Here is a 19,364-nt window from a genome sequence, read left to right as displayed (position 1 = left end):
AGACTATATTAGAATTAAAGAGAGCATGCATACATCTTAATTTCTTTCTAATTCAGTACCTGATACTTTAATTGACTGGAAAATTGCAGTGAATACAAAATCAAACTGATCACTGGGCAAAATTGTGATTTTTAAAATTTAAAAATAGCCTTTACACAAGACACAACTTTCTGCCCAGTGATCAGTTGCTTAAAAAACGAATGTATGACATTTAAGAAATTGATACTTGGGAAATTGTCTCTCTTTATTATTAAATATCTTTATGTTAAATTCAGAAATAGTTGTACTTGCACGCAGCTGACCTGGGTTCTATTACCAGCACCCTAACTGGATGAATCTTAAGTAAGCCCTGATCACTGCTGGGTGTGGACCAAAAGACAATGGAAAATATTATAATGTAGTTTATGATTCCTGTGCAAAATTATTTATTGCTTTTCCAAAATACAATCAAGAAGGAGCAGCAATTTATGTGTTTACCTCTGAGTGCAGCCCTGGAAAGATATTAATGGATTGTTTAATGGTGTAGTGTTGTCAATTTTGTATGTATTACTGAGTAGTAAGTATTTATTACACCTTTCATTCTGTAGATACTGGCATTATCTAGTTTAAATAATGATAACTAATAATTAGCCTGACAATATGAATGATCTTGGTGGTTATTTTGTTTAAAAACAATGGCTTTCTGTTAGCATTTCTATATATCTAAATGTGATAATTTAAAGATTTTTTGGTCCTATTTTTGAATAGGTACATATCTACATATATTAATGTGCAAGAAAGGGATCCCAAAGCCCACAGATTTCTCGGTCTTCTTTATGAAGCAGAGGAAAACATAGAAAAAGCTGTCGAATGTTATAAGGTAAGCTGTGTAAAAGGAATAGCTCTTGCACGAACATAAGTGGTCCTCAAAGTAATAATATAGTAAGTAATTGCGATATCATCATTTTTTTGTCACACTACTGTTGAGCGACAGCTTGGCATAGTATTTTATTTGCCCTTAAATATGCTAAATTAATTTTTTTCAAGTTTTATTTAGGCACTATGCTTCACAATACTGCTGACAGTTTCGTGTTTCAATACCATACTCACCACTAGTGTTTGTGTCCTTCTACCAATGTTCTGTGGTCCCATTATACCTAGACTCAGTTGTATGGGCCAGGTCTTCCTTTTTGTTGTCATTGATTGTTTATTTCTTACTGTATTTCTATCCCACGTGTGAGGTAAATTGTTCTGTATTTGTCCCTCTACTTCTGACTGACTTTACTCAGTGTGACACCCTCTAGTTTCTTCCACACGGCAGCAAATTATATGTTTCATCTTACAGCATTCCATTGTGTATATATATATCACAGTTTCTTCTTTCTTGTGTTTGGGCCAAATCTGGCAGTGATGAGGGCTTACTCCTGGTTCTGCGCTCTGGGATAACTTCTGGCAGTGCTCAAGAGTTACTCCAGGCTCTGTGTTCTTCAGTTACTCCCAGTGGTAGTGGTTGGGGAACCATATATCTAGGGCATCAAGCTGGGACAAGCATGCAAAGAATCAGCTTAGCCCATTGAGCTATTTCTTAGACCCCCTCATTTTATTACTATTATTATTATTATTTTTTGCTTTTTGATTTCTTTAATGAATCACCGTGGGGTACAGTTACAGACTTAAAAACTTTGGTGCTTACGTTTCAGTCATACAATGATCAAGTACCCATCCATTCACCAGTGCCCGTTCTCCACCACCAATGATCCCGGTGTCCCTCCCATCACCCCCACTTCATGCCCCCGCCCCCCCCACCCTGCCTCTGTGGCAGGGCATTCCCTTTTGTTCTATCTCTATCCTTATGGGTGTTGTGGTTTGCAATAGAGGTATTGAGTGGCCAACATTTGTAGACCCCTTATTTTAATAACTTCAAGATAACATGTAATTTTAGGAGTGTGTTGGATGGGGGCAGTGATAAATTTATAGTTTATGTGTTATGATTAATTCTGCTTTGGGAATCATACTAATTATTTTCTTTTCTGGTAATAGCGTTCAGTGGAATTAAATCCAACTCAGAAAGATCTTGTGCTGAAGATTGCAGAATTGCTTTGTAAAAATGATGTTGCCGATGGCAGAGCAAAATACTGGGTTGAAAGAGCAGCTAAACTTTTCCCTGGAAGTACTGCAGTTTATAAACTGAAGGTAAAAAAACTGAACATAAAATATTTAGTGAATCTAAGCAGTTTTTAAATACTCGGTAGTTTAATTTCTTTTTTAAGGATCAAACTAAACCAGTATATGGTCAAGGGAGGAGCTAAAGAAGGAAATGGGTCAATGAGGTCAAAAGTTATTAACTAGGTTGTAAGTTCTGGAGATAAAGTGTAAAGCATGGTGACTATAGTTAAAGAGATGTGTGGTTTATTTGAAAACTGCTAAGAGAATAAGTCTTAAAAATAATTATGCAGGAAAAATTAATTTGTAACTATGAGTTGCTAGATTTTAACTAAATTTTATTTCACAGTATAAACCAAACATGGTGTATACTTAACGAATACAGTTTTATATGTCAGTTATATTTACATAAAAAATAATGGCTTTTATCTGTATTTGTTCAAATGTAGAGCTCTGTGCGACCCTGAAAGTAATCCTTAGCTCTGTTAGTGTGGTCCTTGGAATTATAAGCAAGTGATCTAGCACCACAACCACATTTGTGACTTCTGGTAATTTGGAAAAACAAAGGGTAGGGGGATGCCAAAATTTTTTTCAAATTCTAAACCATTTCTGGTCAGATGATGATGATGTTGATGATGATGATGATGATTATGCTTTATAAATGCTATCCAGCATGTTTGTACAGAATGTCTGTACAGAATACTTTTGTCATTTCACAGATTTATAACTGGAAACTGGAGCTATTATCTTATGTATGTGTTTGGCCACATTAGGCATGGTCAGAGCCACTCTGAGCTCACTGTTTGAGAGTCAACCCTGGCAATGCTTGTGACCATGTAGTGCTGGGACTGGAAGCTGGGCCTCTTGGCATGCAAAGGATGCACTCTATCCTGTTGACGTATCTTTGACTGAGCTAACAGTTAAACTAGCTCAGTCTTAGATAAATTACTTCTCTCCATTGAGTGAAAATTACCCATAGAATGACATTTTAGGGTTGTTAAGTTTAAAAATAAGCATTCTGTAAAAATGGAAAGAATTGTGTCATGGGGTAGGAGGTTTTCAAGCAAAGGCTAAAAAAAGGCCATTTTCAAATTATGTTATGCTTACTAAAAATGATTAAATGTCGCTCATGTATTAACCAGCGATGATAGCTGTGTACTGACTGGAATATAGCTTATTGCTTTGGGATGCTTCCGGAGGCAGCCTTTCTCAGTTTTTTTTACTATGGGTTGCTTCTGGAGGCAGTCTTTGTTGGTATTATTTCCAGCACTCCCCTTACTATGCGTTTCTTATAGAGGGTGATTGTATTTGTTTGCTTTTGCCATGATAGGGATACAACCCATACCTACCACTGCTCATTTCTGTTGGGCTTGGGGAACCTTACGAGCTGCTGGGGGTTGAACCTGGGTAGGCCATGTGCAAGGCAAGGCAAGGCAAGAGCCCTACCTGCTCCAGCCCCACAATGCTACGAATGTAATGCAGTTATTTACACTAGTAAATCAAAACCAAATTCCAGTTTTATATGGATATATGTGTATCTGTACATGTATGTGAAGATTTTAGATTACATTAAACTTTTTTTGCACATAAACATCTTTTGCATATCCTTTTCACTTCAGGAAATATTCTACCTTCCCAACTACTGCACATTGGTCCAGTACTTCTTTCTTCAGGTTCTTCAGTTTTTGCCTTTTTCCACATTTTTACTCTTTCCATCCTGTTCTTTCTCAGTTTTTTGCAATGTGTTTTTTTTTTGTGGGGGCATTTTTTGTTTGTTTTGGAGATACATCTGTTTCAGGGGTTACTCCTGGCTCAAGAATTAACTCTAAATGCTGCTTGGGAAACCATTTTAGATGCTAGAAATTGAACCCAGGTCGGCCTTATGGAAGGCAAATGCCCTACCTGCTGTTCTAGCTCTTCAGTCCCTTGTACTTTTTTTTTTTCAAAATTTTTATTTGAGGTACTGTAATTTACAAAGTTATTCATAGAGCCCAGCTTTACAATCAGCCATGATCAAATTCCATGTGTATAGTTTACCCAACATTAGATCTCAGCCCCATCACACCACTATCAGACATCACTCCTGTCTGGGCTTTGTGCTTAGGGCTCACTCCTGGCTCTGCTCAAACGACCGTATGTGGTGGCAGGGATTGAACTGGTTTGACTATAACCAAGGCAAGCTCCTTACCTCCTTTAACTGGCTCAGTGACCTGCCTTCTTTTATGTATAATTTGTTCCAGTCTTTCCATTTTTTTTTTCTTTCATGTGCTAGGGATAAACTCACACATGCTAGGCACGTGCTCTGCCACATCTACCATAGTGTTATACTCACCTATGTTCTTTTGTTTTGGGGCTTTTTTTTTTTAAGATTCAAAATAAACTATAGAAATGATTTAGAAGGAGAGAAATGGTTGATTGAGAAAGGTGAGTGAAATCCAGAGCTTATTCATTGTTAGTTGGAGAGAGCAGGGAGAAGATAGTACAAGAAAATTAGGTAAAGTGCAATTTATATATGTCAATTTTAGTTTTCTTAGTGAAGGATGGCTTGCTGTAAGTTCGAAATGTAAGAGTTGAAGAAAATCTCAGGGAAATTTGAGGAAAGAAAAATGAAGTGAAGGAATGGAGAAATGATAAGAATTAAAATAGCATTTTGTTCTCAACTTCACTTTGAGATTTGGGATTATGAATGGAAGCAGTTATGATTTTGAGTTTTTCAACTTTTCAGGTGATCTTGTATCTACTTGTTCAGTTGTTATTAGATAGGTCCAAGTAAAAGCATATGGATTTTTTTTCCATTTTTCTTTTGGATTGAGCCATATTTAATGTTGTTTAGGAGCTACTTCCTTCTCAGTGGTAGGAGTCCCTCCTGGCAAAGCATACACTCCAGCCCTTTGAGCTCTGGCTAGAAGAGGAACATAGAAGAAAGCCGTAATTGTGGGTATTAGATATTAGGGTATTTTTTGCTTGACAGAGAAGGTATTTTATGATAACTTCTATGAATGTATTTGGTGTTATCATTTTATTGAAGGGAATTTTTCATGTGGTATAGGCAGATTTTCAAGACACTACGACTGTGGAGAACCTGTTGAAATAGAAGAGTAAAATGTTTTTAAAAAATTTTATTTAGGGGCTGGAGAGATAGCACAGTGGGTAGGGCGTTCGTTTGCCTTGCACGTGGCCAACCTGGGTTCGATTCCCAGTATCCCATATGGTCCCCTGAGCACCGCCAGGACCTGAGTGCAGAGCCAGGAGTAATGCCTGTGCATCGCCGAGTGTGACCCCCCCAAAAAAAAGCAAAAAAAAAAAAATTTAAAAATTTAATTTAGTTTCTGTATTTTAAATTTAAATATTTTTATTTTTATAAGGTTGATCGCCACCATTATTTTGAATTTTTCTGCCATAGTACAAGCCTGTTCCAAAGGCTGATCCTAAATAATTTATTTTATATTGGCATGTATAATACAAATCCACTAATAACCCACTAAATCCACTAAATATGATTCCAAAAAGTTTCCTTAGAGGAAAGTGTGTGAAGATTGTTGTATCTTACCCTGGAGACGTTAAGCTCTTGTTTGTATAAGAGATTACTAACATGTTGTTACAGGTTGGGCCTTGTGTGCTAATATTTTATTTGATCGAGATTGGTTGCCTTTTGCTTTAAACCCCATCCAGTGTGGTCTACTACTCTTGGTACATCAGTGGCGTAGAATATGAGGTGCTCCAGGAATTCTAAAATTTTAAATTAGGTGATATAGCTGGAGTTCAATTTTTAACTGGATGGTGACTTTGGGGTCTTAGAGGCATGTCTGTAGCTTGTTGGTCTCATCTGAGATTTACTTGTGTATCTCTGGGTCATGGCCGTTCATGAGCTTATCATGGCGCCAGAGGCAGTTCCTGGGCTTGATAAAATGGCCTGTATTGTATGAGTGGGACGACCAAAGTACAGGGTTTGAAAACTGAATGACTGACACTGGAGTGTGTATGAATGCTGAGGAGCTAGGCTCTTGGATAACCTGTACATCTGTCAGTCATTAATGTCTGTCATATTTGTTGAAGATGAAAACTGATGTGAATAGCATGTCCTTTAGGAAACAGAGCTGTCAGTGTGTGACTCTGGGGTGATAGGATTTGTGCGTGATGTTGAGAGCAGTGTGTAGGATAGAAATTAATCAGTGTTGTTTAGTGGAAGAAAAGGCACCAGGACAGGTAGTGATGTGTACTATCTCAAGATGATTCTCTATATTCAGTTAAGATTAGCAGATGAAGACTTTTGAAATGATAGTGGAACCAGTCAGAGCTGCAAATCGTGAATGTAGTGGGAACTGGAATCAGATTTAGCTAGGTTCAAGTGTGGTTTTGAGGTTAAGGACACTGATAAGAGGATGCCTGGGGAAACCTTTCCTTTAGTAATGGTGATATACAGGACTATGGCCAGTAGTCTTACTTATCAGAATCTGCTGAGTGATCCAAGAGTTACATTGCAACTACGTTGCCCAGATGTTTCTTCAAATATATTTCTTCAGATTTAGTCTCTAGATAGGAACCAATTCTGAAAAAGGGGTGTGTAAGGGGGGGCACTGATAAGGTATCTAATTTACTAAGATTTGAGACAGTGGAATGGTATATATAGAAGCCATAATCTATTTGAAAAGTGTTCGGATATCTTTCTAAATTAATCTTTTTTTTTTAATAGGAACAGCTTTTAGATTGTAAAGGTGAAGATGGATGGAATAAACTTTTTGACTTGATTCAATCAGAACTTTATGCAAGACCTGATGATGTCCATGTCAACATTCGTCTAGTAGAGCTGTATCGCTCAAATAGGAGACTGAAGGACGCTGTGGCTCACTGCCATGAGGCAGAGAGAAGCACAGCTTTGCGTTCAAGTTTAGAGTGGAATTCATGCGTTGTGAAGACTCTCAAAGTAAGTAAAAACTATTGAATTTCTACAGTTCCAGACACTTGACAATTGCCAGACATTTCTTTATGTTTAACCAGTGTTCTTTACTATTTAAATTTCTTTCATTCGTTGTAACAATTAAGAAATAAAATTTTTACTATAATTTCAATTTATAATTAGTCTTTTTTGAATATTGATTTTCAATTCATTTTTATTTAATTTATTAATTTCCCAGCCTTGTTAAATTTATTAAAAATTGCAATTGATTTTGTGGTTTACCGTGCTATTAATGATGATTTCTTGTGCACATAATTCCAACACCACACTGCATCACCAGTGTACCCCTTCCTAAACCCCTCCCCCAACTTAGTTGTATGGATCAGTTTACTAGTCAGTGAAATTTTTATTATTATGATTTAAATTTATAGCACTGTAGCACTGTCCTCCCATTGTTCATAAATTTGCTCAAGCGGGACACCAGTAATGTCTCCATTGTGAGATTAGTTGTTACTGTTTTTGGCATACTGAATACACCACAGGGAGCTTGCCAGGCTCTGCCATGTGGGTGGGATACTCTGGGTAGCTTGCCGGGCTCTCTGAGAGGGGCAGAGGAATTGAACCCAGGTTCGCTGCATACAAGGCAGATACCCTACCCGCTATGCTATTGCTCTAGCCCTATTTAAATTTATAATGAGTATAAAAGTTTTATAGGAGTTTTACAGAGAACAGAGTGGGCAAAGGAAATGGTTGGCATAAAATGATCAATTCTATAACATTTCTTTTTCTGTAATTTAGGAATATCTAGACTCTTCACAGTATTTGGAATCTGATAAAAGTAACTGGCGAGCAACCAATAAAGACTTACTTCTAGCCTATGCTAACCTTATGTTTCTTACGCTCTCTACTAGAGATGTGCAAGAAAGTAGAGAATTATTGGAAAGGTATGTTCTTCAGAGTAAATTACAGATTTTTTCTGTAGTAATTCGTTGTATTGGTTCAAGAATTTTGCACTGTTACATTTGGGGGAGGTGGAAATTAGTAATTAGTTTTTGTTTTGGGGCCATACCTGACACTGCTGAGGGACTACTCTTGGTTCAGTGCTCGGGACAAATGTGGTACCATGGAGTGAACTGGGATCAACTGTGTGTACGGCAAGCACTTTAACCTCTGGCTGTTCTTCCACCCGTAATTGAGTTATTCTCATACTTCATTGTGAAGTTTCGGTATGTTTTGTTAAGGTCAAGCTTGTAAAGGAATGTTCTATTTTTTATAATTTGGAATTATGCAAAATGATGCATGTCAGTGAAAGTCAGGAAAATATTTGTCAAATGCTCAAGTATTACCTCTTTAGTTCTATTTCAGTACTTTATAAAGTGATATGGAACTGGAGAGATAGTACAGTAGGTTATCATTTTTGTACGTGACTGATCTGGGTTCAATCTCTAGCATAGTAGATGGTTCTCTGAGCACTGAGCCAGGAGTAAGCACTGAGCACAGTTGGGTGTGGCTCCCAAACAGATAACCTCCCCCTTCAAAATACATGTATATATGTATGTATATGTGTGCATAGCACTGTAGCACTGTCCTCCCATTGTTCATCAATTTGCTCCAGCGGGCACCAGTAACGTCTCCATTGTGAGACTTGTTACTGTTTTGGCATATCGAATATGCCACGGGGAGCTTGCCAGGCTCTGCCATGCGGGTGGGATACTCTCAGTAGCTTACTGGGCTCTTCGAGAGGGACAGAGGAATTGAACCCGGGTCGGCTGTATGCTATCCGTACCCGTTGTGCTATCTCTCCAGCCCATATATCTCTCCAGTGTATGTATATATATAATATAATTATGTATAGTCGGACACATACACCCACATCCCCACACCCACTCCCACACACAGTCGGGCCTTGGATGTTGATAAGCAGGAGATCACTTGCCTTTACTGTGTGAGGCCTTGGGTATGAGCTCCAGCGTACAAAAACAAACAAAAGTGGTCCTAAAATATAGTACAGTATTTTATTTTTCCTAAATTTTGATTTTGAGAACCAGTATCTCTGCTTTATTAAAAGAAATTCCATTGAACAAAAGTACTGCTTGGACTAATATAAAGATGTTTGTTTAGAGCAGGGATTGATTAGAACTTGTTAACGAAATATGACTTGATGTCTGATTTTTTTTTTTTTTTTTTTGCTGGGAGGGTGGAAGGTGGTGCATACCTGGTAGTAGGCAAGGCTTACACCTTGCTCTGTATTGCATTCAGGGATCACTCATGGGGTTACTTGGGATGCTGGAGATTAAACTCCAGTTGGCTATATGCAAAGCAAGTGACCAACCTACTGTACTCCTGCTCTGATGCCTAATTTTTGTTTTTTGTTGTAGTGCCTAATTTGTTAAACTTTTTTTTGAAACACAATCATGCCTTTTTGTTATATGTTGTCTATAACTATTTATACAACTATTAATGGTGGAGTTGAGCACTTGAGACAGAAATTGTATGCTTTTAGAGATAAATTTGTTTTATCTTTTTCTAATCTTTGTTATAACTACTGGTTTAGACTGTATTTGTCTGAAAATTGTATTTGTCATTTCCTTTGACTAAATTGTCTTTCTTTGACTGTATTTGTGTTTTCCTTTGACTAATGTAAAGTTCTTTGTAATGTGATGTGTGGAAGAAGAAATAATTTTCTTAAAGTTTTTAGTGTTCTATGACAGGATAGTAGGGTAAAAGTAGTGTGTAAAAGTTAGTTTGAAATTTGATTGTTGTAAAAAATATTTAAGAAATTTTCTGTTGTATTCCCTTTGTACTCAAATTTTTGGTCATATGTACAAGAACAAAAAAATTTTGTCGTAGTACTGTAAAAATAATTGTATCCCCTCAGTCTCTTGATGGGTTTTTTAAATGGAATTTGTAGTTTTTTCTTCTTTTTTTTATTAATGTTACTTTTTATTTATATATTAGTGAAACGCCATGAGGTACAATTGTAAACTTACAAATTTTTGTGCTTGGGTTTCAGTTGTTACAATGATTGTATACCTATCTCTCCACCAGTGATTTGTAGGGTTCTTAAAGCTCTTATTTTTGCGTTGGACCACATCTGGCAACGCTCCAGGATTATTCCTTGGCTCTGCACTCAGAAATCACTCATGGTAGAGCTCAGGGACCATATGAAATACTAGGGATTGTACCTGAGTCATTTGTGTGCAAGGCAAACACCTTACCCACTGTGCTGTCTCTCCTGCCCCTGGAACTCTCTTTCCATAAAATGAAGATTGTGAGAACATTGAGGATTTAGAAATACTAATTAGTACGAAGATTGCAAATCAATTAGAAATATAATTTATTTAACTTGTGTCTATGTAGATAGTGAGAAGAGAAACTAAAGTACCTATAACCCAGATATTTTACCAGTTACTTATAATTTAGGATGGTGATTATAGTTTGAAAAGTGCTAACTTTGAATTAAATATCCAGTTAAAACTAGAAAATACTTTAGTTTCCAGTTTTATTCTGGTTCACTACTATGATCCACTGTAATCAACAATCTTACTAGTTTCTGTTTTATAATTGGAAGACTGGAAATAGCTTTTTTTAAAAAAAATATTTTTTGGGACACATCTGGCAGTATTCAGGGATTACATCTGGCTTTGCAATCAAGAATCATTCCTGGCAGTGCTCAGAGGACCATATAGGATACAGGGGATCAAACCCAGGTTCAGTAGTGTGCAAGGCTAGTGCCTTACCCTCTGTACTATTGCTTTTGCCTCTTGAAATAGCTATTTTGGGAGAAGAAACAGTTCTGTGGTTTAAAGTTGAAGTTCAGAAAGCACAGGATAAGGGTAGATGATTGATGATTTATTAAAGAATAATTATTAGAGTTTGCACATGAAAAATAAAGCCTGAAACAAACTTCTGTTACATTTTGAATTTAATAATGAAATGATCATTTAAAATAAAAGGTTTAATTCCTGCTTAATATTTTACTCCTACAGTTTTGACAGTGCTCTTCATTCTGTGAAATCTTGTGTGTGTGGAAATGATGAACTCTCAGCTACTTTCTTAGAAATAAAAGGACATTTCTACATGCATGCTGGTTCTCTGCTTTTGAAGATGGGTCAGCATAGTGATGTGCAGTGGCGAGCTCTCTCTGAGCTGGCTGCATTGTGCTATCTCTTAGCATTTCAGGTAAGCCTCTTCCATTTTTGGGTGCAAATGACGTTTCACTGAATTTGTAATTCACACGGTGAAAGATGAATCCTGGATATAATGAGAATGCGAACAAACTTTTATGAGTAAAGTTGGAATAGTTTGATAGATACAAGTAACATACTTTGCTCCTTTGGTGGCAGACATGCTGCTATGATTTATTGGAAGACCACTTGGAGGGTTTGATGTTCTTTGCCATTTCTGCGAATCTGATAAATAATCTCAAATAGGCAAAACTTGATTAAAAAAAGATACAGTGTAACTTGGGCAAAAGTCCTAAGTAAATTTAGGGGACATAATTACATATGAAAGAAGAATATGATTTAGCAAGTTCATTGAAAAAAAAACTTTCTTTATCTAACATTTAAGACACTTATATGATCTATAACAGCAGATTCATCTCTTTGGAAACAAAACATGTAATGAAGAAAAACAAAATGTTGGTCTTATCCTTTTTTTTTTTAAACAGTCCCAGGGGACCTGTGGTGGTGGAAAATGGGCACTCTTGGAGGGATGGGTGTTTGATCATTGTACAATTGAAACCCAAGCACAAAAATTTGCAAATCTACAACTGTACCTCATGGTGTTTCACTAACAAAAATTAAAAAAAAAAAACTGATGGAGAATGGGGACTGGTGGAGGGATGGGTACTGGATCATTGTATAACTGAAACCCAGGCACAAAAATTTCTAAGTCTACAACTGTACCTCATGGTGTTTCACTAATAAAAATTAAAAAAAAAAAAAACAGTCCCAGGGTTCATACGTGAGCCACATTCCCTACCCCAGGTTAAGGTGTATAAGCACTGAAATGTTTGTCTTCTTTACTAACACTTTTGCAGTTTTTGCCCTTCACTTTCCACTTCCCTCGTTGTGCCCAGGGTTCACACATGCAAGGCAAGTGCTCTGTCTGTTGCCGAGCTACATTTCTAGGCCTGCTTTCAATGCTGCTTTCAGTGCACTTGAAGTAATTCTTAAAGAAGTTAGATAGTGTGTTAAATAGTCAGACTAAGTTTGCCTTAGTCCTGTCATGTAAAAATCATTAGCTGTGGTAATCAATTTGCATGAAAGAAAGGAAAAAAGAATTCACTGTAAAATTATTCTTAGAAGATTCCTTATTAGATTTTCTAAGAAACACTTGACATTCAGGCCACAGTGTTAAAGTTCCTGTTTGCTCCGTATAAACATTTAGGTTTATTAGGAATGTATTAATGAAAATTCACTGTCACTGTCCTCCCATCATTGTTCATCAATTTTCTGGAGCAGGCACAAGTAACATCTCCATTGTGAGACTTGTTATTGTTTTTGGCATATCGAATACATCACGAGGAGCTTGCCAGGCTTTACCATGTGGGCAGAATTTCAGTAGCTTGCCGGGCTCTCTGAGAGGGGCAGAGGAATCGAACTCAGATCGGCTTCAAGCAAGGCAAATGCCCTACCCACTATGCTATTGCGCTGGCCCGTTAGACTAGTCCAAAAGTAGTGAGTGGTCTCAAGGTCAACCTAAAGTCAACCTACAGCTAACTATAAGCGAAAATTAGTGAAGTTAATACAGTTTGCTTGTATATACACTGAGAATTTTTTTTTTTTTTTTGCCACACCTGATAGTGCTCAGCCCTTACTGGCTCTTCGCTCAGCAGTCACTTCTGGTGGGCTCGGGTGTCTACTTCGGGTGCTGGGGATTGAATCTAGGTTGGCTGTGTGCAAGGCCAGGTTCCCTACCCATTGTACTATTACTCAAACCCCTGGTTAGCTCTTTTTATCGTCTTTAGCTGACTGTTAATGTTTTGATATTGGGCTGGTTTTTATTGCTCAGGAGTTGCTTCTAATGGTTTTTGAGGGGACTACGTGGTGCCAGGAATCAAACTTGAGGTTCTAGCCTGAAAAGAACACGCTCTAATCCTTTTTCTCCTCCCCCCCCCCCCCCAAAATACCCAGTGGTGCTTGGGGTTTGGATTCAGGGGATTGTACGTGGGAGCTTCTTCTGCATGGTGAGCTTATATTTTTATCACTTTGAGCTATCTCCTTTACTGAACCAACTATTTCATTTATCTCTCTGTTCGCCAGTCAGTTTTTATTTAATTTATTTTATTTTTTTATTATTGCTAGCCACTATACCACCAACGCCGCTGTTATTATTGAATCACCGTGAGAACAGTTACAAAGCTATCAGGTTTAAGTCTCGGTCATACAATGATCAAACACTCATTCCTTCACCAGTGCATATTTTTCATCACCAAGAACCCCAGTACACACCCCAAACCCACCCCTCCCCCTGCCTGTGAGGCAGATGACTTCCACTTACCTCTCTCTCTACTTTGATTACATTATTTCGGCAAAAGATGCACCATTATTATTTGGAATTTCCCCCCAGCAATCAGACCTGGTGAAAAGGCATCGTGAAATAATTTGTTTTGTCTTGCTGGTTATGAAGACCATATGATAATAGCTGCGTGATTTTGGATTTCTGATATTTTACTAATTAAGTCTGGTGGGATTTCTGCCAAAAGCCTCATAGTTCCAAGATTGGTTTGTGTGCTCTGGGTCCACGGCTCGTGGTCTCGGTGGGGTGGGAAAGTATTCAATTTTTAAAAAAATTTTTTTGTTTTGGGCCACTCTTGATGATGCTGAGGGGTTACTCTTGGCTCTGCATTCAGAAATTATTCCTGGAGGTGCTCAGGGAACCCTGTGGGATACCAGGGATTTAACCTTGGTTGGCTGTATGCAAGGCAAGTGCCCAAACCGCTGAGGCCCAGTAGTCAGCTTTTAAATTCAGACATTAAAATATAAACAATAATGATTTAATTTGGGAGACCACGCGATGCTTGGGGTTGAACCCTGTCTCCTCTGTGCAAATCATGTGCTCCAACCTTTTGAGCTATCTTTCTGGCGTTTATTAACAGAGAACACCATGGCCATCACATACAGCCATCACATGGAGATGGATTTTAGGCTTTCTTATTTTCAGCTTGTACTTGACTACTTTGAGCTTATATCTGTGACCCTCACCTCAAAACTTTTATTTAGTTTTGGGCCATACCTCTGATGCTCAGGGGTTTCTCCTGACTTTATACTCATAAATTACTCTTGGCAGTGCTCGGGGGACCATATAGGATTCTGGAGATCAAATCTGGGTCAGCTGCATGCAGGGACAGTGCCTTAGCCTCAGTACTATCTCTGTCCCCTCTAAACTTTGTTTTTATAGTAAAAATGAATTCTCTTTTCTAGCCTGTTGACTCATATCTTGCTCACATTGGAGAAGAATGTATGTTGAGCTTTTGGGGGATGAAAGCCATCTATATCTTGGTGCACCTCCCTCTCCCATCCCATTTCTTCCCTCAGAGCTTTTCTTTTTTTTTCCATTGAATTACTGTGAGATGCACAGTCATAAAGTTGTTCATGATTGGGTTTCAGTCATATAATGTTCCAACACCTGTCCCTTCACCAGTGTACATTTCCCGCCACCAGTGTCCCCAGTTTTCCTCCTGCCATCCCCTCCCAGCCCATCTCTATGGCAAACAGTGTTCTCTCTCTCTCTCTCTCTCTCTCTCTCTTTCTCTCTCCCTCTCCCTCTCCCTCCCCCCTCTATATTATTTTTTATATCCTGCAAATGACTGCACCATTATATGTCTGTCTCTCTCCCTCTAACTCATTTCACTCAGCTTGATACTCCATATTCATCCTTGCAGAAGCAGATTTCATGACTTCATTTTTCCTAAGGGCTGTATAGTATTCCTTTGTGTAAAGGTACCATAGTTTTTTTATCTGTCTGAGGCACTTGGATTGTTTCTAGATTCTGGCTATTATCAGTAGTACTGCAATGAACATAGAAGAGCAGAAGGTTTTTCTGCATTTGTTTTTGAGCCTCCAGGGTGTATTTTCAGGAATGGTATTGCTGAGTCATATGGAAGCTTGATTTCTAGTATTTTGAGAAATAACCATATTGTTTCACAGAGAGGCTGGACAAGTCAGCATTTTCACCAGCAATGAATGAGTCCCTTTCTCCTTGTATCTGAGCCTGCACTGGTTGTTGCTATTCTTTTTTGATGTGTACAGGCCTCTGTGGTGTGAAATATCTCATTGTTTTTTTGGTTTTTAATTTTTATTAGAGAAACACCATGAGGTACAGTTGTAGACTTACAAATTTTTGTGCTTGATCATTGTTTTGATTTGCATCTCCCTGATTATTAGTGATATAGAGCATTTTTTCATGTGCCTTTGGGCCATTTGTATTTTCTTTTTTAATGTAGGAGTACTGCTATTTATTCAGCCACTGATTAGCTGATTGAATTGTGCATGAACTCCACCTTACTCTTTTTTTCATTTTTTATAATTTTATTTATTGAATCACCGTGAGAGCAGTTACAAAGCTTTTGGGTCTAAACCTCAGTCATACAATGAAACACTCGTACCTTCACCAGTGCCCATTCTCCACCCCCAACAACCCTAGTATACCTCCATCCCACCCTCCCCCTACCCGTGGGGCAGATGATTTCCACATTACTTTCTCTCTACTTTGATCACATTCAGTATTTTGACACCAGACCCACCATTATTATTTGAGATTTTACCCCAACACTCAGATCTGTTGCAAAGGCAACAGTAGACCATTTGTTTTCTATTGCTGGTTATGAATAACATGATGTCGCGTGGCTGCAGTAGTGGCTGTGCAATTTTGAAATCATGAAATTTTAACACTTAAATCTGAAGGAATTTCTGCCAAAACCTGCTGGGTTCCAAGATTTGCTCTTGAGTCTCTGGGATCATGGCCATTAAGCAGCTTGATCAGGAGCCAGAGAGGCCGTTCGTGGGTGATGACTTGGGGTCTCATTGGGGTGGGGAGGACAGGACCGACTCCACCCCCATTCTGTGAGGCCCCACACATCTTGTCACTGCGGGCCGAAACCTGACTGTCCAATGGCCTCTGGCGGATGATGACCACTGAGCCGCCAGGGGGAAGCAGGTGGAGGGACAACACCCTTTCCCCTGAGGTGGCCTGGCGACAGTAACCTACTACGTGGTCCAGACACATTTCTGCCAAAAGCCACTGGGTTTTGAGATTTGTTTTTGAGTCTCTGGGATCATGGCCGTTAAGCAGCTTGATCAAGAGCCAAAGAGGCCGTTTGTGGGCGATGACTTGGGGTCTTGTTGGGGTGGGGAGGACAGGACCGGCTCCACCCCCATCCCTTGAGGCCCAAAATGTCTCGTCACTGTGGGCCCAAACCTGACTGTCCAATGGCCTCTGGAGGATGACTGTCACGGAGCCGCCAGGGGGAGCAGGCAGAGGGACAACACTCTTTCCCCCCTGGGGTGGCCCGGCAACAGTAATCTACTGTACTGTGTGGTCTGGACTCATTTCTGCCAAAAGCCACTGGGTTTCGAGATTTGTTTCTGAGTCTCTGGGATCATAGGCCATTTATATTTTCTTTGAGAAAGTTTCTGTTCATTTTTTTTTCCTCTTGTAAATTTTCTAAAAAATTTTCTAAAAAATTATTATTTTTATGTTTTGTTTTTGATTTTGTTTTTGGACCACACCTGGTAATGCTCAGGGATCATTCCTGACTGTCTTGGAGTAACATAAGTTATCGAACCTGCGTTGGCTGTATGCAAGGCAAGTGCCCTGCCTGCTATGCTACGGCTCTGGCCCCAAATGTTTAAAATTCTTTTTTTTTTTATTATTTCTTCTTTGGGCCACACTCAGCTGTGCTCAGTGCAGGGCTTACTTCTGGCTCTGCACTCAGGAATTACTCCTGGTGGTGTTTGCGCAACCATTATGGGATATATGAATCACATCTAGGTTGGCTGTGTGCAAGACAAGAACCTTACCCACTGTATTATTCCTCTGGCCCCTTTAAGAAACTTTTTATCTGGATGTTTCTATAATTTTTTCCATTCACTTCACATTCTAAGTATATACCATATTTTTCTAATTAATGGGATATGGCTTATAATTTTTATACTTTCTTAGTTGTGTTTATCTTAGTGATATCTCAGATAATCCAAATTCTTGGAGAAAATATGTATGTAAAGTATGATATTTCTAAATATAGTTCTACCAGTGCTGTGTAAAGAAGAGTTAAGTCTTCTCAGGGCTGTGTAAAGTAGGGTTGTCTGGTATTCTGTATATTACAAGTTATTTTCTAACTTCTTTATTTTCCTACATGTAAATCAGATACATTTGATTTAGAAAGTAATTGTGAAGTATTTCCCTAGGCATGTTTTATACATTATCTTAGACTGTGATTTTAAGTTTTTGCAGCGATTTCCCAATTCAGTTTAGCCATTAATCTATTGTTCATACACCATTTAAAAAGCACAGTGTAATAGATATATTTTATAATTGAATGAAATATGAATAATACTAAATATATTTGATTCTAAAACTACCAGGTTCCAAGACCAAAGGTTAAGTTAATGAAAGGAGAAACTGGACAAAATTTGCTGGAAATAATGGCCTTTGATCGTCTGAGCCAATCAGGTAATAGTAATGTTTAAGTTATTTTTGTTTAAATAAAACAAGCTATCTCATTATATCTCTGATCAGGATATAATTTCTCAAAATCATTTGTTTTTCTCTGCCATATGGAATTTGAATAGGATACATATGAAGAATAGAAGAAATTGCATATTCTTTAAAATGAATAATTATTTCATAGAGTTTACTTGTAGATAAGCTCCTTAACGTCTTTTTTAGTTGCTAGAGCATTTAACCTGAAATTTTTGTTTTTGATTTTGGGCCACAACCAGCAGTGCTCAGGATATGCTCCTGACTCTATGCTTATTCCCTGCTCATGTCATTCCTGGCATGCTAGGGGTCCATATGCCATGTTGGGGGGTCTAATCTGGGTTGGCTGCATTCAAGGCAAGTGCCTTACCCCTGTACAGTACTATGTCTCTGGTGTCCGAATAATTTTTTCGTTTTTGCTTTTGGGTCATACCCAGCATTGCTCAAGAGTTCTTCCTGTGTCTGCCTTCAGAAATTACTCCTGGCTGTGTTCAGGATACCAAATGGGGTGAAGGGAATCGAACCCAGTTCAGCCGCATGCAAGGCAAATGGCCTACCTGCTGGACTTGTTCTGGCTTCTTGAATAATTTTTTAAATGGTCCAGACCTAAGCAGTGTGGTGCTTAGAGGTCACCGGTGGCAGTACACTGAGGACCATACTGTTGTTGATCAAAGCCAGGGTTACCGCATGTGAGTATGTGTATAGCTCTTTGATTTGTCTTACTAGTACCTAACCTAAAACTGCTTTTTCTTTTTTGGAGTGCCACACCCAGCAGTAGAAATAAAAAATTTCTTTTTATTTTTTTGGGATCCATACCTAGCAGAGTTTACTTAGGCCTCTGTGCTTGGGGACCATGTATGGTGTTCAGGAATTGAGCTGGGGTTAGCTGCACACAAGGAAATCCATATGCCAGCTTTCTGTCCCATAACCCGAACTTCTAACAACACTCAATTAAGATTACTGATTTGCCAGCCACTCAGCATCATTTGCTTTTTTGTTTTGTTTTGAGGCCACATCTGACTGTTCTCAGGGCTTTCTGGTGCTTAGAGATCACTTCTGGTGGACTTGGTAACCATATTGGGTGCTAGGGATCAAACCTGGGTCACTTCCAAGTAAGGCAAGTGCCTACCTGTTGTACTGTTTCTTTGGTCTCAATGCCATTTATTTTTCAGATCCTGCACTGGGTGATAGAAGGATGAAAATATGTGCTCTTTTATTAAGGAGCTCTCAGTAGCGTAAGGCTTTAGGAATTTAGATCTGTTGCCAGTATTTCCTGGGTTTTGGATGGATCCTAAGTGTTCATTACATATTGCCTGTGGTTTTGCTAAAACAAAATCTTCAAAATGTTCAGGAGGATAGTATCAAGCAGTGATTTGAAGAAACATGTTCTCTGTGGGAGCAGTTTTGTATTGAAGTGAATGAATTTTGTAAAGAACAAGTACTATACAATACTATAAGCTTTGATATGTAGTTTGATCAAAATTTTTAGTAGACTTTGAGTCTTGAAAAAGTGACTTTACTTTTTTTTTTTTTTAAATTTTGACCTGGTGGTATTTGAGGGACTATGTGGTGCCAAGTATTGTACCTGTACCTTTTGCTTGCAAAGCATGTGCTCAGC

At 38.4% G+C, this 19,364-nt stretch overlaps 1 protein-coding gene across 2 annotated transcripts in view; it reads left to right on the top strand.

Moving 5' to 3' along the window:
- LOC130024028 (E3 SUMO-protein ligase RanBP2-like) overlaps positions 1 to 19,364 on the top strand; it is a 78,387-nt gene that overhangs the window by 22,420 nt on the left and 36,603 nt on the right. For both annotated transcript variants that reach the window (XM_056114643.1, XM_056114642.1), the window contains exons 3-8: positions 748 to 859; positions 2,020 to 2,172; positions 6,836 to 7,066; positions 7,838 to 7,983; positions 11,029 to 11,221; positions 17,632 to 17,719. In XM_056114643.1, coding sequence (XP_055970618.1) covers positions 748 to 859; positions 2,020 to 2,172; positions 6,836 to 7,066; positions 7,838 to 7,983; positions 11,029 to 11,221; positions 17,632 to 17,719 — 923 coding nt within the window. The remainder of the gene's footprint in view (positions 1 to 747; positions 860 to 2,019; positions 2,173 to 6,835; positions 7,067 to 7,837; positions 7,984 to 11,028; positions 11,222 to 17,631; positions 17,720 to 19,364) is intronic.

This window comes from Sorex fumeus, unplaced genomic scaffold (genome assembly GCF_029834395.1).
Source record: "Sorex fumeus unplaced genomic scaffold, SorFum_2.1 ptg000026l, whole genome shotgun sequence".
NCBI lineage: Eukaryota > Metazoa > Chordata > Mammalia > Eulipotyphla > Soricidae > Sorex > Sorex fumeus.
Note: the sequence above shows the minus strand (reverse complement) of the source record. Positions and strands in the feature narration are given on the sequence as shown.